At 36.8% G+C, this 22,984-nt stretch overlaps 1 protein-coding gene across 3 annotated transcripts in view; it reads left to right on the top strand.

The window, feature by feature from the left end:
• The window catches only part of EOGT (EGF domain specific O-linked N-acetylglucosamine transferase), a 38,962-nt gene extending 16,366 nt beyond the window's left edge, over window positions 1-22,596 (top strand). For all 3 annotated transcript variants that reach the window (XM_051980552.1, XM_051980561.1, XM_051980543.1), the window contains 9 exons: window positions 2,318-2,421; window positions 7,605-7,697; window positions 8,622-8,693; window positions 8,833-8,919; window positions 9,662-9,730; window positions 13,574-13,635; window positions 15,227-15,346; window positions 15,719-15,821; window positions 20,411-22,596. In XM_051980552.1, coding sequence (XP_051836512.1) covers window positions 2,318-2,421; window positions 7,605-7,697; window positions 8,622-8,693; window positions 8,833-8,919; window positions 9,662-9,730; window positions 13,574-13,635; window positions 15,227-15,346; window positions 15,719-15,821; window positions 20,411-20,557 — 857 coding nt within the window. In that variant the 3' untranslated portion in view covers window positions 20,558-22,596. The remainder of the gene's footprint in view (window positions 1-2,317; window positions 2,422-7,604; window positions 7,698-8,621; window positions 8,694-8,832; window positions 8,920-9,661; window positions 9,731-13,573; window positions 13,636-15,226; window positions 15,347-15,718; window positions 15,822-20,410) is intronic.
• Window positions 22,597-22,984: the final 388 nt, after the last annotated feature.

Below are 22,984 nucleotides of genomic sequence, written 5' to 3'. Positions count from 1 at the left end.
TCAACATTTGTCTCCCTTAAAATATGTATTTTTAAAGTCCTAATCTTTGGGGTTCAATTTAATCTTACACAATTCTACAACTGCTAAATAGGTGCCTACTAATGGAAAGAAGAGAACATGGATATGAACTTTAAAAGTGCAGGCAGTAACCAAGTAACCTTTATCAAATCCTCAGTGTACCAACCCAACCCCCTACTCCCCTACCCCAATACCTAGTGTATCTCCCTTTAACACCTGCCTTTCAAGGATGGAAATACCCCCCTCTGAAGAGGCAGGAGGGGAGAGTTTCTCCTATCTTGATTTGCAACTTGGTAGGGATTTCCCCAATGAAGCAGTGTTCTATCTAAACCAGCATTTCTTAAATTTTTTCACCCAAGAAATTTTTACATGACTCCAGGAATATAGGCATATAAAATAGGTATAAAGCAAACATTTACTGATAATAAATCATAAAGAAATTTATTTTAAAGCCATTTTTTGGTATGCATATAATTTCACCATTATTAAAAATGAAACAAATTTATATACTAATTAAGATGGACGTGCGTATTTATTTTTATATAAAAAATTAAATCTTGGGGCAGCTAGGTGGCTCAGTGGATAGAGCATCAGCCCTGAAGTCAGGAGGACCTGAGTTCAATCAGGTCTCAGTTATTTATACCTCCTAGCTGTGGGACCCTGAGCAAGTTGCTTAACCTCAATTACTTCAGGCCAAAAAAAAAATTAAATCTTGATGAAATATTTCATACCTTTTACTGTTGCCAAATTTTTTTGTCACCCCAGCATTTCGTTACCTACAATTTAAGAAGTAGTAATCTGAATGGCAATTGTGTTCTGTAGTACCATTTATATTACAGTTCAGCTCCATTATGGATTAAATCAGTTTTAAATCAGTTTGACTTCATTCACTGATTTTGAACTGGAAGAGGTTTTAAAAGTCCTTTAACCCCACCCTACCTGATCCTATTTTAGGTGTGAAATAATTGAGAGGAGAGAGATCAGGTGACTTTGCAGAAGTGGGATTTGAACCTGAGTCTTTTGCCTCCAAATTCACAATTCCTCTTGTGGATTAGGTAGAAACCCTAATTCCCATTTGCCTATAGCACTGTGTATTTTTTTTTTTTTCCAAACCAGTCATTCGACAAATGCCAGATGCTGTCCTTTGTGCTAGAAATAGAGAAGGGTTAAAAAAAAAAAAAAAAAAGCCAGGTGCTGTCCTAGGTGCTGAGAAGAGACAGAAAGGTAAAACCCAATTTTAAGGAGCTCACAGTTGAATGACAACATGTAAAAAAGCAAATACAAATAAGGTATAGAGGAGATAAATTGGGGGTATTCTCAGAAGAAAGGCCCTGAGATATGAAGGAGGGCTTTTTTGCAGAAGATGGGATCTAAGCTGAGGTCTGGAGGAAGATGGGAAGGGACATTCATGCATGAGCGATAATGAGGAAGGGGAAATGCTTAAAGTCCAAAGATGGAGTGTTGTACCTGAACAACAGCAAGGAGCCTGTGTCACTGGGCTGTAGACTACTTGGAAAGGAGATTGGAAATACATGAAGGGACCAGTTTGTGCAGGGCTTTAAAAGCCAAACAGATTTTTGGTTTGATTCTGGAAACCATAGGAAGCCATTGGGGTTCAGTGAGTAGGATGGGGACACAGGCCTACCTACTTTTTGGGAAGAACAATTCTATAGCTGAATTCAACTTCAGAGGGGGAGAGACTTGAGAAAGGGAGGCCAGTGAACGGATCATTACATTTTCCAAGTGCCAGGTAAGGAGTGCCAGCAATAGGATTCTATCAGAGGGGAAAAAAAGCTTGTATAGGAGAAGGAAGCTTGTTGTGAAGTTAGAAATAACAGAATAGAAGAGCTGATCAGATGTGAGGGTGAGAGAAATTGGAGCTTAACTCATTATCTTTGATAGAGGCAGTGTGGTACAGCAGTGACTTGTATTCAAGCTAGTCTGATCTTCATTGCCCTTGTGACCTAAGGTAGCGAAGAAGACAGGAATTTCAAATTAAAAAAAAAAAAAGGTAGGGAATGGAAGTGATATTACAAGGAGGGGAAAATGGCCAATGAACACACACTCTAATAATTTTTGCACAAATTTTTTGGACCTCCATTTCCTCTTTTCTAAATGAGGGTACTGGAGATGCTCTCTGTGATCTCTTCCAGTTGGAAATCTGTGAGGAGTCTCTGAACTTCTCAGGGTTCCAGATCCTCAACTATAAAACTAATGTCACTGGAGGTCCTTTAGAGCTTGAAACCTCTGATCCTTGATTCTTTTTGGTTAATGATAGGTTTCTTTTCTTCAATACCAGGTGTTAACATGTATCACCACTTCTGTGATTTTATCAATCTCTACATTACTCAGCACGTTAACAATTCCTTCAGTACAGATGTCAACATCATCATGTGGGATACTGTGAGTAAGAATATGCTGTGTCCAAAGGCATTGCTTCCTTTAGTTCTCTCCTTCTTTCCCTCCCTCCCTGTCTTCCTCCTTCTCTCTAACTCATTCCACCCCTCCTTCCTTTCTCTTTCTCCATTCTTCTTTCTCACTCTCTCCTGTTTCTCTGATTCTTTCCCTTCTTCTCTCTCCTCCCTCTCTTCCTCCAACTTTTCTATATCTCTTTTGATGTTTTTCTCTCTTTTTTCTTTATCCTCCTTTTTCTCTTCCTTCCCTGTTCTCTTCTCTCCCTCCTCCCACCCTAGTCTTTGTCTTTCCTTTTCTCTCTCTCTTTTTCTCAATGTGAATATAATGGATGCGAGTGGCTTCCATGAGACACACAGAAATCTAAACGTTTGTCCTTCATGATTTACAGTGATACTGTTGAAGGTAGAGAGAGTACATTAAATTTAGATTCAAGACAAGGTTCTATTTTGGCTTTACCACTTATGCTGAAGACCTTAGGGGTGTGAATCACTTAATTTCTTCTCATTTGTAAGATATAAAAGGGTGGATGGGGTAGATTCGAGAATCTCTAAGGCGTACTATAATTTGAAGTGTTATGGTGTTACTATTTTGGGGGGCAGATTGTGTTGAAGAGATTTTAGTCTTTCCATACGGCATAAAATTGAGAATGACCTTTTGTTTGAGTAAATTTTATTGATTCCAGTCTTTTCTAGACACCTCAGTGATTGAACCTCAACTAATTGAACCTTTTTTTGTAGCAAAGAAAAACAGGTAAACAAAAACTTGATGATAGTGACTGTTCCTGGCTTTGGTTTCAATGCTCTCTTCTCATTCTCTCCCACCTTTCTACTGAGAGGAAATCTCAATATTTTGTTCTCTAGAGCCAAGGTGGATCATTGAAGTTACTAAGATCCCTTCCCTTTGGGTATTGTTTTTGTCTATTATTATGGTCTTTTAGCACTGTGCTTGGAACATAATAGGCGCTTAATAAATATTTATTGGTTATTGATTGATTATTATTCCTCTGGCTCTGCTTTTTTTTGCTCTATATCCATTCAGATAGGTTGAAAGGTTCTTTCTGCCTTGCTTCTGTTGACTTTCTTTGTGTGTGGGCTGATCCCTTCTGGTCCTAGACTATTCTGGTTGGATTAAGACAAATTGAACAGCTTTTTCCAACTCTCTCATCCTTGTTCATACAGGGTCACTCATGCATGGCCTCAGAATGACTTAAGTCTAATAGTTTTCTTTTTTCCAGACTTCAACATCTTTAATCTCTTTGCAACATGTGACCCAACTGATCCTTTCCTTCTTGGTGCTTTTCCCCCAATGGCTTCCATGTCTGTTCTTTCATGGTTCTCTTCCTACTCCTTCATCTCTTCCTCTGGCTTCTCCTCTTATATCTTCTCCTTAAGTGTAGGTTGTAGGACCTTTTAAAAAATGCTTCAGAGATCTTTATTCCCCCAGCCCTCCAGTATTTTACTCTTTTTTTCCCTCTCCCTAAAATTGGAAAAACAAGCCCTTGTAGCAAATAATACATAATCAAAGAAAATATGCTCATGTTAACTCTGTCTAAAACCTATTCAGCACTGTAATCAACTATTTGGATGAAGATACAGAAAGAATCCTTAGGACATTTTCAGATGACTCAAAACTGGGAGGGCTAATACACTCCCACACGGTTGGAGTGTGAGTTATTTTTACCAAGATACGAAATGTTGCAGTTGGGTTCCAAAGATTGAAAGCACAACTATTCAGTGTGGGGAGAACTGTCTTATGAATAAGATCTAGGGATCTGAGCAAATGAACCAAGATAACTCTTCTTTCTTCTATGAAGGTCCTTAGTGCAATACTTTCTGGGTGGCCTAAATTTCACAGGGTAGGACTTCTCAAGTCACGTTTAAAAAATAGTAACAAATAATTTTCTATGTTATTTTCATGGAATATCAGTTTTCTTACATGAAAATGGAGTGGATATTAATAGCTTATTAGCAAACTTGACATAGTGTTCTTAGGCTCACAAAAATGCTTTTACATACATTATCTCTTTTGATCCTCAAAACAACCCTGCTACATTATTCCCATTTTACAGATGAGAAAATTGAGGCTGAAAGAGATTAATTGAGACAACTAGTAATTATCTGAGACAGCATTCAAACTTGGGACTCCCTCACGCTAACATTCTATCAATCAATCAGTAAACATTAATTAAGTTTTCTTTTTGTGCATTTATAGAGTGCATGAAAGGTTGCAAAGTGTGTAACATGTTTTTTTTTTTTTTTTTGATATTACCAACAATTAGGGGCTATTTTCCCCCCTAAAAGCACACATCAAAATACTGTGGGGCAGGATTTGAACTTTGGTTGTCTTATTTCCAATTTCTGCACTCTAGCCATTTGACACTTAGTGAAGAAGGCACTGGCTCCAAAGGGACCAGAAGAAGCCTTTTGCAGAAGGAAGCTTTGCAACTGAGTTTTAAAGGAAGCCACAGATTATTAAAGGCTGAGATGAGATGGGAAATGATTTCAGACATGGGATTCAGCAAATGCAAGTCCATAGAGATGGGAGATTTGATGGGTCATGTGTGAGGAAAAGTAGAGACGGTGTCATTCATGTTGGGGAAGAAAGGGAGGAAGAGACCAAGTTTTGAAGAACTTTAAATATTAAGCAGAGGAATTTCTGTCTGATCCTTAGGGTAACAGAGGCAACAAAATGGGCAAAGTAACCAGACTTGGAGTCAGGTTGACTCATCTTCCTGAGTTCAATCTAGCCTCAGACACTTACTAGCTGTGTTACCCTGGGCAAGTCAGTTAACCTTGTTTGCCTCAGTTTCCTCATGTGTAAAATGAAGTGAAAAAAGAAATTGCAAACCACACTGCTATTTTTGCCAAGAAAACCCCAAATGGTTAACAAACAGTCAGCTATGACTGAAATGACTGAACAATAACAACAGCAAAAGTGGTAATAAAGGGAGTAATAAAGAGGTAATAAAAGGAAGTGGTGCAGTTTATTGAGTAGGGAGATGCATGATCAGATCCGTACTTTAGGAAAGTCCTTTTGGCATCTGAGTGGAGGCTGCATTAGTGACAGGAGAGACGAAGCAAAAAAACAAAATGTCACGAGTCTATAAACAGAAAAGAATTTCCATAATATTGCTTGTTTATTTCTCCATTGTAGAAGACTTAAATTTGGTGGAGAAGGGGCAAAAAAAAGTATCCAGAGGGAGATCTTACTGAATTATACATCAAGTCTTTGAAAAAGAAATGAATCAGAACTACTCTTTCATTATTAAATTTCCTTTCCAAATGTACCTGATTTTGTTTAAAGGCAGGGTCTTTTCTAATTGTACCTCATTCATTATTGAGCCTTGCCAGTGAGATGTTTCCCTTTAGGTGATAATGAAGAACCTTTCTTCAGAACTCATGATAGAGACTTGGAAAGGAAGAATTTTTTTTTAATCATCTCATCGAACAAAACTCAGTGGTTTTGACAGGGCTGAGACATCTGCCCAGATGTACACCAAGATATAGAATTACTATCATCATTGACTAAAGCTTACAATTCAATATATAAATGAAACAAGTTCTTTTCTCCGGGTGGATATTTTTATATGGTATTGCTTACAATGATTTTATAAGGAATTAGGCAGGTTACCCATCAATCATTGATGAGGTTAATATCACAGATTTCATATAGGTTGTATCTATGCCATTACAGTATTTCAATGACCCATTATGGGATTTTCTTACTATGAGATTCTTTTTCTAAAAGTGAGGGAATTAGCTAAATTACCCATCAATCATTGATGAGGTTAATATCACAGACTTCATATAGGTTATATTTATGACATTACAGTGTTTTATTGACGTGTGGGATTCTTTTAGTATGGGATTCCTTTTCTAAAAGTAAGGAAATTAAGCAAGTTACCCATCAATCTTTGATGAGGTTAATATCACAGACTTTGTATAGGTTGCATTTATGATATTACAGTGTTTTGGTGACTTGTAGAAATCTCTTACTGGTGTCTAAATCCGCATAAAAAATTGTACACAAATAATCAATAACAACAATGTGAAGACTGGCATTTTTAGAATAAAAGCCAGTGTTGTGTAATGGCCAAAGGTCTGACCTCAGAGTTAGAAAGCTGTCTCTTACACATGTTGTCTGTCTGACCCTGGGCACGTCACTTAATCTCTCAGTTTCGGCCAGCTCTCTAAGACTAATTTGTGGTTCAGGGACTGCTCTTCATTGATAGAGGGGGTCTTGTTAAAGAGAGTTACCTATGCTAATGAATTAAGTCCAGCTCAGGAAAAAAGGCATTTAGCAATTCAAAGCTCTTTCTATAACACCCCTTTTATCATTTCATTTGAACCTCACAACATACTGTGAAGTGGTTACCCAGATACCATTATCCCTAGTTTACTGATGAGAAAACTGATTCAGAGAAATTAAATAATTTTGCCTACAGTCACACTGTTAATAAATGTCAGAGACAGCATTAGAGCTCTCATTTCCTGGTTCCAAAGTTAACTTCAAATCCAACAATCTGCAAGCCATCTTGCTTTCTTTCAATTATAAGTACCACCTTCTTCATGAAGCTGTTCCCAGCCCCATAAGCCCTTGTTACCATCAGAGCTCCCAGTTCTACTTTGTATTTTTTATCTCTTCTCTGCAGATAGCCACAAATGTATATGTTGTCTCTTGTGTTAGAATATAAGCTCTTCCCTTGTCATTGTAGCCCCAGTGCCAAGCAAAAAGCCTGATATTTAATAGATGCTTATTGGATGCTTGATTATGAATCACAGGGAAAACAAACAAAGGGTAAGACAGAATATCATGAAAATTGCCCAAATGGGCTTGATGGGAAAAAATATGTAGCAGACTGAGGAGGCTACTTTTGTTGCCGATATATTACTTCTGATATGATTCACTATGGCAAAGACACTTTCTCAGGTCTTTTATTTTTATCTTGAGTATCGGTACTCACAGTGAAAAAATGATCAGTCATTTGGTTAAGTGTTTTAACCAGTATTCCTTTAGATATTCTTGACTACTTTAGATCACCAAATGGAGAATGTTGAATGCCTGGACAACCACTTATACACTCTCTTTGAAAAATCCAAATTTCTCTCCAAATTCTAAATTCCCCCATTACAGTTATGTGTGCATGTTTGTTTTTATTTGTACATTTTCAGAGCTCCTATGGATATGGGGATCTATTCAGTGAGACTTGGAAGGCATTCACCGACTATGATGTCATCCATCTGAAAGTATATGATTCAAAAACGGTACTGAAAACTTTATACAGATATGTGTCATGGGCATATGGTTTACCTGTGAAATAAGGGCACATCTTTGGTATAGATTTTTAGGTTATCATTATAATTTTAAAAATAGAATGTTGCCACTTATTGACAATTGAAAAGTATGTCTTTTAGAAAGTGTCAGTTTTTTATAATGTTATAATATTCACTTTCACAGAAATATGAAAAAGTGCCCCCCCCCCCCAATTCCTATTCTTTTGCAGAGCTGGGCAACATTGTTTTTTAAATGTTGATTAGTTTGATTGAATTAAATTTATTGGTTAGTTTCATTGAATTTTTTTCTCTTCTTCCCATTTGAACAAAAATAGGATAACTCTCTAGGTATAGTAAGGGAAGAGACACAGTAGGAAATATAGGTAATGAAAGAACAAATTTTATTAATAAAAAATCCAAAATATATCAATAAAATCTATTAAAATATCATCTGGTGGGGGAGCAACAAACTTGGGAGACAGAGAAATGCAAAGGAAAGAAAGCTAAATTTGGAGTAAGGTCATGGATTCAGATTCTGGTATTGCTATTTACTACAAGCTCATATATAACCTTGCACAAATCATTAATCTCTTGACTCAAATTCTCAGGGAAGGAGTAGAACTAGATAATCTCTAAAATTTATTTAAGTTCTAAGTCTATGATCTTTGGGTCCTTTAGGATGTGATCCTAATTTCTCTTATATAAACATTTGCATATATCTATGTCATATACAGACATATCTGCACATGTATATTGTGCATGGATGTATCATTATATGTATATTATATATGTGTGTATGTATGCACACATATATAAAATAAATGATAAGTCTAACATAGGTAATACTGATTTGCAGTTTTCTAAATCACTATGTGACCTATAAGGCTTGCATCACTTTTAAACTTTTTCCTCCAGGTGTGTTTCAAGGAAGCTGTCTTTTCCTTACTTCCCCGAATGAGATATGGATTGTTCTACAACACGCCATTGGTAATAACTACTGAATATCTGGGTATATAAATCTATATTACAGGGGCTCGGTTATTCAAGATATAGATTATGGGCCAACAAAAACAGCTTTTGGGAGAGGGACTGTGCTTGGGTGTGACAGCTATGACTTTGATTTTAGATCTCTGGCTGCCAAAATACGGGATTATTTCGAGCATTTTCCCAGCATGTGTTGTACAGACTGAACATCACACGGGATGGACCACAGGTAATCTTTATGTTGTCTTTCTTAAGCTTGACTTTTCCCCTCAGTACAAGTTAAAACAAATAAACAGGAGAAGGAAAAGAAGAAGAAAAAGGAGAAAAAGGAGAGAGAGAGCGAGGGTGAGGTAGAAAGGAAGTGAGAAGGGTCTGTTTATCCTTTTTTCCTCCTCCTTATCTGAGAGGATCGGATTTCCTTAAGTCAGACTCTTATGATTCTGTAGAATGATGAGTCTTCAAACATGTATCTTGGAGAGAAGAGAGCAAATTCTCCTCCAGTTGGTCCCCCTCACTTCTTTGCCCATTGACTAAGCTAAATAAAACAGATAGGAGCAGTGAAAAGGAAGAAAGATATAAGCTTCTGTTAGAATGTAAGCTTCTTGAGGGCAGGGCAGTTTTGATTTTACCTTTGCACTTGTACTGTCTGCACATACAATAGTAAGTCCTAAGTGCTTGTGAAATGGCCATGCTTTATCCCTTGGCTGTGATGGTTGTGCTTTGTGGTCACCACGAGACCTGGTTGGCTAATGATCCAGATGAAAAGAATACTTAGAGAATCCTAATCAAAAGAATTTTCCAAATTGTGTCCAATTTAGTGAGTTTCTTTACTGAGTGCAGTCGGGAAGTTATTACTTGGTATGTTCCCAAAGTTTTAGATACTTAAAATTAAAACCACACTAGTGCTTTTGGGACAATCTTTTTATTTAGTCAGTATTACAGCATAAATTGCCTTTTTTGTTTGAATGCAGGATGGAAAAATCCGTGTCACTATCCTTGCCCGCAGTACAGAATATCGGAAGATATTAAACCAGAACGAGGTTGGTTTTTGCTGAATATTTTGATCACCATCACATTGAATTTGCTTTGTAGTTCTTTTTCATATTAAAGAAAAGTTTTCATCTGAATTAGTAGTTTCTTACAAGCATACTAAAGTGAGTGTTGGACTCGGGGTCAAGAGTATCTGAATTTTGTACCCTTACTAATTTTGTAATCCTGGACAAATCACTTTACCCCTCTATCTCAATTTTCTCATCTATAAAATGGAAATCATAACAATAGCTACTGTATTCATGATAATCAACTTCCTACCCAAAACCTGATGAACTGGACCCTTTTAGGGATCAGTTTTCATGCAAATAATCTCAGAGAAGCCATTTTGGATGAGAACTACCCTTTGAATCCAGGTCTGTGGTCAAATTCTGAATCTCCCAAATATTGGTCGAGTGACCCTCACCTCAGACAGCTCTTTAAGACCATACGTGAAAGAGAAATAGTGTCATAGTTCTAGAATTAGAGATCATTTCAGAGGTCACCCAGTCTAGTCCTCTCTCCATTGCCTGCCCAGACACATTAAGGACTTACTGAAGGCCACGCTACTAGTGAGCATCAGAGGCAGAATTTGAACCCTGCTCCTCTAACTGCAAAGCCTCTAGGTTGCTTCTAGGATTGTTGAAAGTTGATCATAAAAGGGCACGAAAAGCAACCACAAATAGCAACGGACTAGCTTGGAGCTGAGAGCTGTTATTCCGCTTTAGATTTGTACATGATAGATAATACAGGAGGAGGAGGTCTGGTGCATTTGGGAGGACACTAATTTTTTAGATGGATTTTTTTTTTTTCAAATAATAAAAATCTGTTGTCTCTCTATCTCATCTTCATCTCTATTGGAAGATGGAAGAAAAATAAAAATAAAACCCTTTTAAATAGTAAGCATAGTTAAGTCAAATTAATTCTTGAATTGGCTACGTCTAAGAAATATGACTCAGTCTACACTCTGAATCCATCACCTGTTTGTCAAGAGGCCTTTAATCGTGGGTCCCCTGGAATTTCACTGATCCATTTCAAAATTGCTTGTCTTAGTGCAATGTTTTTTTTAATCATAGCTTAAGCTAATTTTTTGGTTCTGCCAATGTCGTTTTCTTTCTTTCTACACTTTCTACAAATCTGTTTTGAGACACTCCCTGTGCGGAGGATAGGTCTAAGTAACAGAACAAGAAGAAAGAGTGGGGTACAACTCTGGTAGGGACATCTGGTCTGGTCTCCAGGCCTCTTCCATGGGTGTCGGCTCACATGCCCTATTTAACATCAGAGTGAGGAGTGGAGGTGCCTTTTGTGAAATCCTGGAGCACAGTGGGTCTCTAGAATGATGCTGAGAGTATTTCTTCTCTGAGGGACATGTGCAAAATGTTGTTGATGATTACCATCTCCTAGAGCGTGAGCAAATGGCTGCTGAGATGGATGTGAGAAAGGGTATCATCAAAGAGCAGAATAGCAAGATCAACTTCCCCACAGCAGATGTACTGACTTTGGGGGATGCAAAGGGGCCCTTGTTTGAGGTCAGCTCATAAGCTAGAGGTGGGTTTGGAGGAAACACCAGGCTATTGGGATGAAGATAGAAAGCATGATATTGTGCCAAAAAAAAGTAGATCTTGGATTAAACTTTTTCTTCCTCTCATATTTTATAATTATATATCCCTCCTTTTCTTCCTAAACAATGGACCATTCCTTCATATAATAAAATAGAGAGAAGAGAAGATTGTTGGATTTGAGTTAAAGGTTTGGGTTTGGATTCTAACTCTGGCCATTGCTACTTCTATGATCTTGGGTAAATAGTCTTTTTGGGCCTTGAAATCCTAATCTATAAAATGAAAGCTTCTAAAACTATAATCTGCAAGTTTGTTTTACTGATAGCTTTGTTTTTGTTTATGAGTCATGCTTTGTGACCCCATTTGGGGTTTTCTTGAAAGGCAAAGCTACTAGAATGTTTGCCATTTCCTTGTCTGGTTTATTTTACATATAAGGAAACTGAGGCAAACAGGGTTAAGTGACTTGCCCAAAATCATACAGCCTGGATTTGAAATCAAATTATCCTGACTTCAGACTTGGTGCTCCATCTACTGCATTACCTAGTTGCCCATTATGATAACTCTTTTTGCATAATTGTTTTCCTTCATTATCCTATAAATCTTATTTTTATAAATTCAAACTATTAATTTGAGAAAAGGTTCATAACACAAAAAAGAGTAAGATTGGACTAGTTTCCTTCCATCTCTGATTCTTGGTTTTATCATCCCATGATCTCTCATTTTATAAACACAGTTCAGTGAGACTAGCCAACATGTCAAGGCCAATCTGACAATATGGACAATGTTCCATGCACAGACTTTGGGCACCGAGGTTTTCAGGTGCATTCTTCCCTAGCTTTAGTTCATGGATGGAATTTGCTGTTTCTGTTACTGATTTTATTCCAAATATGAAGTCACCATATTCCTTTTAAGGTATAGACTTTATGAAGAGCTAACTGATAGACATCAGAGAAATGATTTTCTTTCATAATTGGATTTGTAAATTAATGATAAAGCCCACATGCATTAATCAAGTTATTTTTAATGAAATCACATCGTTCCTCAAGGGTGAGGAAAGGCTACACATTTGATGACAGCCTTTGTGGAACGATTGGAAATTTGGGCCATAGTTGGAAGGGACCCCAGAAATTATGTAGTCCAATCTCCTTATTTTACAGATAGGAAAACTAAGATTCACAGAGATTAAGGGTTTCTCAAAGTTGCAGAAGTAAATGGTAGTATGAGAATTTGAATTGAATCCATATCTCCAAGTTCAGCATGATTTTCAGGGAAATATTCTACTTTCCAAAAAAGTACATTTCTAGTTAGATGCTCTATGACTGGGAAGTTTTTTCTAAGATTAATTCTTCTAAGAGAAACTCAAATTCCCTTACTCATCTACAGATTCCGAGTTTAGGAGCATGGTGATACTGCAATGTGGAAAACCCGTGTAAAAGTTTTTGTCCCTTCATGCACAGATAAGAAGTTTGATTTTTTTCCCCCATTTTTATGGGGTGCTTATGGTATCATCTTGTACAATTTGGGTTAAGCATTTGGTCATAGAATATATTATAAAATTCTATATACATACTTTTTTACATATTTCTGAGTTTCTAAACTTTTTCTGTCATCTGCCAACTATTACATGTTATCTGTGGCTTCCATAAGACCCCCTCCCTCCAAATCCCATATAATTTCTTATGCTGACCTGGGATATATCAAAACTGCGATGAAGAAAATCGAAATGTGGAAGGGATAACTGTAAGTTCTCCTTTAGCTCTGATGGAAATGGAGCTGAGTAGGAAGGAAAACTGTCTTACGAGCATTTGGTGAGGGAGGAGAAATGATTTCTATCCCACTTTGTCATTGGTGCAATCCTGTAATATATTACAGAAAACTTGCTAGTTCAGGGCTTTTGTCTTTCACTATTACCAAATGGAAAGTGATTTATAAGTCAAGGCAACACAATTGTGGTTTTAGCAGGATGAAACCCAGTGACCTCTTTTTATTAATGGAGTAAATGTTTCAGTCTAAAAAAACATCCAGAGGGTTTCCCCAGCAAAAAATGATCTTGGCTTGCATATTCATATGACAGGTTAACATTTCTAGTGCTGGGGAAAGGCTCGCTTATAGCTGTTAAGGCTGTAGAGCCCATAGCATCCTGAATCTCAGTCCCCCTTTTGTGTTCTGGTTGTGAGTTAAGGAGAGAAAGCTTTTGTTCATATAAGATACACCATGTGATTTTAGCTTTGATAACTTTTGGAGATGATGAGAAAGGAGATGAGAGAAGGAATAAATATTTCTCTTTCTTCCTAGCTTGTAAATGCATTGAAAACCGTGTCTTCATTTGAGGTCCGAATAGTAGATTACAAATACAAGTGAGTATGAAGCTACCCCTTCTGCCTGTGCTGACTTTTACTTGAACCTCATTAATGGGGAATCAGAACCAGAGAATCATTAATTTTTCACGTGTTTATGGAAAGCAGGTTTGCTTTGGGATTTTAAATCCATTCTGCCTATAATCTAGAGGGCCTTAGTCTTTGTCACATGGTGATATTCACACCCATCACACATGTCTATCAATAAATATCACTGGGCTGCCGTTCTGCCGTAGATGCTAGAAATATATGGGAGGTGTTTGAACAATTACCAAAAAAAAAAAAAGCAAATATTTATCATGCACCTACTATGTGTTGGACACTGGAGACTGAGAGAAATGATTATTATTTCTCTCTTGTGTTAATAAGCAATTATTGAATTAGGCTCAAGGGTCTTTCCTCTGTTCTACTTCCTTATTCAGATTCAGCCCCTGTAGATTTTTCAGGCAGCCTTTGAAGTTCAGTGCTAAAAATGAGAGGGAAAATTCAGATCTGTTCAAAAGGTAAAGAAGTTTTAGTTTAGGTGAATTGATGGATTTCAGCCCATTGTATTTTACTGAAACAGGTCTGGGAGAAAAAGTAGATAAGTCTCTTTGACCAAAACTGAGTGATCAGACTCATTCTTCACTCTTATACCCTCATTAGAATAAACCTCTCATTATAATCGTTCTCATTATTTATTAACCAATCAGAGTTTATTGCTACCCTCAGGACCACTCATTTTCAAGAGCCTGTAAGTATTGAGTGGCTTCCATGAGGGGTCTTTGGCATTTAAGAGTGTCACTGACATTTTTTATTAATTATATGCTAGCATGATTAATAAAATGATTAATTACTGAGAAACTATGTTTTGCAAACGTTTTATATGTCACAAGACAGAAAGATAAAAATGAAAAATAGGTCCCCTGCTCTCAAAGAGCTTCCCCATACCAGTAAAGCCTTGGGTTGGGTCTAAAACAAAACCTGAATGCGCCCCACTCCACTCCAGAGGGTCTCTTGGTTAAAATAGGGAGACCATGTAGGGGTGGTTATTTTAGGTCCCATCCGTGGATGGTAGCAGTGGAAATAGAAGCAATGGGACAGATTCAGCAGGGATTATGTTGGTAGAAATGGCAGCTCATCGAGTGTTGGAGGGGAGGAAGAGAACGAACTCAAAAGAGGATGATTATGTCTTAATTCTGCGATACAGGTTTTTTGTGTTTTACTCAAGTGGAGGTTTCTAGGCTTGGGCACCTGAAAATACGGCGATACTGCTTACGCAGTTCAGAGTTGTCAGACATTTATTAAGCACCTGCTGGGTGCAGCTGGAAGAGTTAATAAAGTAAGTGTCGTGGCAGCAGACTTTAAATGGCCTGATGATTGGTTCAAATCTTCCCTCTTATTCACACTGGCTGGGAGACCTCTCAGTGCAGCTGTTAGTTAGCCCTCCATGCCAATGAATGCCACGTCCGGTCCTGATTTCTGTAGGAGTCCGATCAGCGCTCATTGAGGGGAACTCTGTAACCTGACAAGATGGTGAAACATTCCTCGTTTTCCGGCCCTGAAGGAAGGCTTCCTTCCGGCCTCCCACATTTTTCTCTCCTCTCTGCAGGGAGATTGGGTTTCTGGAGCAGCTGAGGATCACGCACAACACGGACATCTTCATCGGCATGCACGGCGCGGGCCTGACGCACTTGCTCTTTCTCCCAGACTGGGCTGTGGTTTTTGAACTGTGAGTGGGCCCGGGAGGACCGCGGGGCTGGGCCCTCGGGCGGGTGGGTGTTGTCCGCACAAGGAAGACTGACAGACTTGTCCAGGCCCACAAAACTAGTTAGTGGTCAGAGGCAGGTCCGTCTTTTCCCAGCTACCCATGGCCTCGTCTCTATGGCTCTAGTATTTATTTTTTAGCACCCTTACCCTAAAGACAGACCAAATAATCCATTTCTAATGAGCTTTCAAAAATGTTTTTCTCTTTTCCTTATTGTTTAGAGATGAAAATGTATTTGTCTTTTTCAGGAAGGCTTTTTTTTAGGCATTATTTTCAGATTGCTGAATGATAAAGACTTTATGGAGCCATTAATGCTGAAAATCTTTGTGTCTCTAGGTACAACTGTGAGGATGAACACTGTTATTTAGACTTAGCCAGGCTGAGAGGGATTCACTATGTCACCTGGAAGAAAAAGAACAAAGTCTTCCCCCAAGATAAGGTAAATCCTTCCCATCTCATATTCTTGTTTTTAATTTGACTCTCCTTGATAATAAAGGAAAAGGGAAGGGAATAAGTATTTATTATTAAATCCCTACTATGTGCCAGGCTCTGTGCTAAACACTTTACAAACATCATCTCATTTGGTCTTTACAATTCTGGGAGATATAAATAAATATAATTATTCCCATTTTACAGTTGAAGTAAAAAAGAAGTCAAATTACTTTGCCAGGGTCACACAACTGGTGTCTGAGTTCAGATTTGAACACACGAAAACCTTTATATACTTTAATACTATATATTTTAATTAGGTATATTTAATGGATTAAATATTCATGTATTTTAGCCCAAATAAGTTTTTCTCCTTTTAAATGGTAAGTTATTTTAGCTTAAAGGAACAAGAGCTAAAACAAGGAAGTCTTGTTAGTTTCCTAAGTCAGTACAAAGATAAACTCTGAGGGCAGAGCAAACTAGCACTTTGCATTTACTTATCTTTCTACTGGTATCCCTGTTGTATTCCCATGGAAGAGAATGTAAACTTCTTGTGGGTGGAAACTATTAGGGCAATATTTGCTGTTTATTTACGGTACTGTACAGCAGGCTATTTTTCCATTTGTTCAATACTCACTATCCCAAATCAAGTTCCTTAAGGTTTGGGAAAGTTTTGTTTTTGTGTATCTAGATAGGAGTATGGTGCTAACTTCCCAACTCGCTTTCTCGTGCTTTTTCTCTTCTTGGGCTAGCTTCACTCACTCCAATCTGTACCTGATCTGGTAGTTGGAATGGTTCCCCATGTAAGAAACAAAATATCTTACCAAAAACTCCACTGACTCACTGATGAAGGCAGGAAAGACTTATTTTACATCCTGGCAAGAATGGGTACCTAGGTTATAGACATCTTTGAAACTCCTAAGGCAGCCTTTTATTTCCTATTCTGAAGCACAGATCCCTCCCCTGATTCCTCATTAATTGGATGTTACTGAAGTTACAGGACCCGAATCTCCATCTCTCATTACATAACCAGTCCCTGCCCCCAAGGAGCTTACATTCTAGGAGGAAGATAATTGTGGAGGGCTAGAGGTAAAGAACAAAAGATTATTTTGAAATCTCAGACCACTACCCTGATTACAAACGTCAGTCTCTGCTCCCAAAGAGTTTAAATTCATTTACCCTTGATTATTCTTTGATACCCTTGTGGGTTTCAATTTTCTAATTTAAGTTTCATTTCTCCAATTTAATTTTCATAACTGTGGAAACCAAATGAATGCCTGTATATTTCTCATACCCAGAATGGGATAGCCACACTTACTCTCAGAATCTAAGGAATTACCTATTGTGGGAGACACATTTTAACCCTTAAAATTGTAATTCCTGAGCCCCCACTGGTATGCTTCCCATTTATAAAATTGCTTGCAGTAATACCTTTAATATTAAAAAAAATATTAATTGATATAGATTTTTCTTTTTATGTGTCCTAAATTTCCTTCTGCAGCCTGTCTCCTTCTTCCTCCCAGAGAGCCATTTTATATGAAAAGAAATTATACCAATAAAACTTAACCATGAAACATCACTAAATATGAAAGTAAAAATAATCTTAAGTAACATTTACTCAATAGAAGGCAAAAATAGGAATAATAAAAATATAACAGTCCACTTGTGAACCTGATCACCACTCTTTCACAATGTCCAAGAGTAAGAGTAAGCACCAAGTTCTAGGAGCTGAGACACATGAATAGGAAATCCCATATTTTCCCAGGAAAATTCAAGACTTTAGGCTGTAAGTCTTGATATCTGTGATCCCTTTAAGGGACAGATTGTACCACATCACACTTACTGAATGACACTGTTCCTTTTCTGAACCTCTCTACTCTCTTCTTGGATGAAACATTTTCATGGCTCCTATTATTCTTCTAAAGCTTCTTTTAGCCAGTTAGTAACTTTAAAAGTTTGAGGTAACTTGACACTCTTTAAGCAAAAGGTTGTTCCCTTTAATTCTGAAACTTGTAAAATATTCAGGATTTGTCTCCTTAAGGTCTTTTCCCCCTGGTACAATAGAGGACCTTAAAAAGCAACATAGGCAAGACTTTCAGGGCTTGCTCAAGCTGGAGATGGGAGATGCAGAGGGCCAACTCTTGACTCACAATGAAGGAATTGACTTGTATATCCAGTCAGCTCTTTCAACCAGCAGCATTATCTCCCAATCACATCAAGTCCCTGCATCCCCCACAAAGCCCCTCTGGACTCAGCTGCTGTCAGAGTCTTGGCTCACGGGCTTCTCACCGTGGTCTTCTGTGTCTGTAGCCTGATGTCTTGGCTTCTTTCATCATCTCTGATTTTCCCAGCTTTTCTGGTTTCTGATATCTGATTTAGCTTCTGATTTCTAGTCTCATTCAGCCTCTAATGACTCAAATCAGGGATCTCTTTGTGCATAGGGAATGTCCTATCTCTAATGTAGCTTGAGAAATTACGATTCTACATTTCTGTCAGAGACAGCATATAGTTATTATATAATAATCCCATAGTCCTAGAATAGATCTTTGATCCAGAATTTTCCAGCAGTAAATATAATAGTTCTGAAAAGTCATATTCAGAATAGTTGCTGGGAAATGGATGCCCTGGAGCCTTTTTTTTTTTTTTTTTACAAGTAGAAAGATCCTGCTTTCACCCAGTTTTCTAAGAACTTAGTGCCTTTTCTCAGCAACCCCTCTCCCCTTTTTTACTTTATTTTCCCTTTGGGGGATTGCTTTCCCCTCTGCTTATTTAAGCACATTCTACGTTTCTCCCCTGCTATGTTTCTTTGTGTTTCACAAAAAAATTTCCCCCATCCCTGCCCCTATCAACCAATAAAATGTCCACCTCAGAAAGGGGCAATACCTTGCATGGGCTTTGTATCTCAGGTATCTTTTTCAGTCCTTCACACTAACAGGGCTTGATAAATATTTCTTGAGTTATATAATTGTAATGATCAAGCCTGGTCTAAGAGATCTAAGATTTCACCTCCCTCTCTTGTTTTACAGGGATAGAAGATTATGGGTATATAGTATATTAGTCTTAGTTGGTATTTTAGTCAAATTTCCTGAATTGCTTCTTTCCCCTCCTTTCTTTTTAACTTTAATATATAATGGGAATTATGTTTTACATGGCAAATAATAAATCTTTAGTCAGTAGTAGTAACATATTGGTTAGATTTTTCCTTTAAGAAGAAACCAAACAATTTGTAAAGTGATTCTTTTTAAAAAATGATTTGGTCTTCTTGATATGCTCCTTTCTGGGTAAGGAAGAAGGAAGATTTTTTTGGGAAATGAATATAATGTTAAAACAAATATCAGTATTTAAAAAAAAGATAGGCTGAGTATTGGGACTGGAACTCCTTGGCAAGGAAACTCATTAGACAAATGTAGGTGAACATGTTCTCTATAAATAGGCTTATGGGGTTACCTAAAGCACTGAGATTTGCCCTGTTACATAGGGTGGATATGAACACAATTCTTGGCTTTGAGGGAAATCTCTAACTATTGTGCCATCTTGGAGAAATTGAAGTTCCTAAATCCTTTCCAATTTTGTTCAAATTTTCCTGGCTCTTTTAAGCAACTGCTAAGCACCAGGACTTGGTTAGACCTGGGAAGACAAAGACAACAATTAAGCAGTTTCCACTCTCAAGAAACTTACTTTTGGGAAGGGCTATTTAGCCTGACCATGGGATGGGAAGATAAAGATTGAGCCTATGATTTCATTGGTGCAGGGAACTCCCAAAGGAAGCAAGTTCCTCTACTGGTGAAGGTCGGCACAGAACAGTAATATGGCCACTAGTCCATATAGAAGGATCCCTGGGGACCACAAGGTGTCTGAGTTTACAATGTCATATAATCAATATTTTATTGTATTTTTATTTATCTTGCTAAATGTTTCCCAATTACATTTTAATCTGGTTCAGGCTGTATTCCCACTGGGATCTGGCAATATGTTTGACTCTCTCTAAGAAGGTTACCTGGAACAAAAGTGCTGAAACCAGATTAAAATGTATTTGGGAAATGTTTGACAAAATAAGCAAGTATAATACAACATAGATAATGTTAGCTTTTGGTTTTATAAGTCAGCATGTTTATTTCTATCTGAAAAAATATAAGTGATTTGCTCAGGGTCACATGTGTAGTAGAAGTGGTGCCTGAGTTTGAGATTCTCTCTCTATTCATGATAAGCTTCCTCTTGAATACTCTCCCCCCAACACACACTTTATATATATATATATATATATATATATATATAATATATATATATATATATATATATATATATATATATATATATTATATATTATATATTTATGTGTGTGTGTGTGTAGACAAACCTACACACACACACACACACACACACACAAACACACATAAGTGAAGTCAACAAATAAGCAAGCAAATATTCATTGGATTGAATTTTAATTCCCTGCCAATAAGCTATCTGTTTAAAAAGAGCCATAAATTATGGTTATCAGCAAATTAATATATCCAGTGACAGAACTGCAGTTTTCTTCCTATATGGGAAGCACAGACCTAAGGAACGTTGATTGTTTATAAATGTTTTCTGTTTCTACAGGGTCACCATCCAACTCTAGGAGAGCACCCCAAATTTACAAACTATTCTTTTGACGTAGAAGAATTTATGTCTATTGTCCTTCTGGCTGCAGATCATGTATCTCAACACCCAAAGTGGCCATTTAAGAAGAAACATGATGAACTATGAAAAAGAAATGTCAATGATTTTTTTTCCATCAATTTCATTGGAGTGAAATGGAAACCAATAGGATCTAAATACATGAGCCCCCAAGCTCACAATTTTTTTATACCAAAAAAGTGCCATGTTTATACCAAAATGCACATCTAGAATGTGGAACTATTTGGACTATGGTCTTTATTGACTGTTTTTTCTATATTATTACTATTTATCAAGATCATTTAAAGACTTTTGCACTGATCATTTGAATCCTTCCATTTTGTAAATATATTCAGGCTCCTAAGACTGCTCATTTCTTTTGGTTAATAGTAATGAAAATTTCATGGGTGGGTTACTGAGCATTTCAACCTCAAAATCTGCAAAGATTTTTGTTGTTATTTTCAGATTTATGTATGACAGTAATTGTAATTTCAATCATCACTTCATCTTATTTCTGACATATTAGGATTTAGAGGACCAAAGGAATCTTAAGAATTCATAGGATTAGAGGAGCATAAATTCTGGGCTTTGTGTCTAACTAATTCGTAAGAGCTTGGGCACTTGGAGAGAAAGAAAATCATGAGAGAGGAAAACTTGGAGTCTGACTTTCATCTAACAAAGAGAGTTAATTCATGAGAGTGACTCATTTTACAGAAAAGGAAATCAAGACCAAGCAAGGTTAAATGAAATGATCGGGTCAACAGCTAATAAAGGGTTTGGGTCAGAACTTGAAAATAAGTCTTAATGAATCTAAATCCAGTACTCTATTTCCCCCCACCCCAACCTTGACAAAGAACTTGCTCTTCTCTATAAACTAACAAGTATACTGAGATGAAATTATATCCTATGCAATTGCAATAGATTGTATGTAACTAATAGGAGTCAAATTTTAATGTGAACTATGTATTGTATGATAAAGTATTTAATTTTTCTTTCTTAAGTAGCAGTATTTTGGTTAACTTTTCCCTTTAGGGAGGGAAAACAAAACCTATTAGTTTGTAATGTATCTATTTTTAAAGATGGCTTAGATTCTGTCATTGGGGTAGATAAAGCCCTACTTCCCTAGGTTACCATCCCCATGGAAAGATCCAACTTTTAGATTTTTAATATGTTTTTGTATTCAATCTCAATGTCAACATGTAAAGAGTATTTTTTTTCCAAATTAAAAAAAGAAAGAATCCATTAGATTAGAAGGATACTATTATGAAAACAGGTTAGTTTTTACTTAACTATATAAGGAAAAGGTATTAAGATCAACTCTGATACTTATGCTCTTCTAGGATGCTTCATTTCTGTTGTTAAGAGTTCGTTCTGCTGCAAAAAGAGACGTTTACAAATATATAAACACTTGTAGAGTTTAATTTTCCAGGTTCTTGACTTCCTTTTGTTAAATGATTGTAAAAGTGACTTCCTAGAGGTTAGGCCTATTTATTATATTGCCTGTGAAAATCCAGATGAATGGCTGTGGCGCTGACTGATACACAGTTTGGTTTGGGCCTTAGAAGAATCCTATTCTCAGAAACTCAGCTAATTGTAATGGATTTTCTAATTATGGTTGTTGCTGCTTTTAAAGTATGTACAGAATAGGAAACAATTATTCAGGAAAACATACTTCACTCAAAATGGAAACAGAAAAGCAAAATCGCACTTTGGGGAAGGATCAAAAATTTTAAATGCAGTATTTCTGTATTTGTGTTATTACCTCATTTTGCAGAAGTGTCTGGGACAAAGTTGTTTTGTAAAATAGCACGAATTTCAGAACATTTGGCTTTTTTTAGAGGAAAGCTATATTTATTATACTTTGCACATATTTTAGAGAGAGGTAAATTTTATAGAACAGGATATGCATTTGATAATTATATAGTTAACTTATCAGGTTTTAAAAAGATAGCAACAGAAGGAGCTGTCCTAGCGTTTGGCAAACTTTAAAAAGTTTAAAGTGCAAAGCTTAATATTTAAAAATTTTGATCAAAATTCTGAAGATTAACCTTTAAAAAACCTGTGATATCCTTTGCCATTTTGGGGGAGGTAGGGGATCATGCTTTTGAAATAAATCTTTTTGTATTTTATTTTGAATGTCAGTTTTATTTTATTTTTAAAAAAATGTATTTCTCTCTTTGAATATTATTATCTTCTTTCCTTGGAAATCTTATTTAACTGCTATATGGAACATAAACTTTGCCCTATTTAAGAGATCTTGGTTTAAACAGAGAGCAAAGGAAAATATACTTTCTCAATGTTATGAAATTACAAGAAGACCTAAAACCTGGGGCTATTTTCTTTTCAATTAGTATTGGGAGAGATATGAGAAAGATGGTATATCTCCCAACTTTTGTATTATTTTTTTCTCAGCTGTTTTTGTTTTTGTTTTTTGAGATTAAAATAAACTCCTGACAGTCCTGACTCGGGGTGGCAATATGAATGAGCAAATCTCTTAACATTTCAGGATCTGATAAT

The sequence above is a fragment of the Antechinus flavipes genome, chromosome 1 (genome assembly GCF_016432865.1).
Source record: "Antechinus flavipes isolate AdamAnt ecotype Samford, QLD, Australia chromosome 1, AdamAnt_v2, whole genome shotgun sequence".
Lineage (NCBI taxonomy): Eukaryota > Metazoa > Chordata > Mammalia > Dasyuromorphia > Dasyuridae > Antechinus > Antechinus flavipes.
Note: the sequence above shows the minus strand (reverse complement) of the source record. Positions and strands in the feature narration are given on the sequence as shown.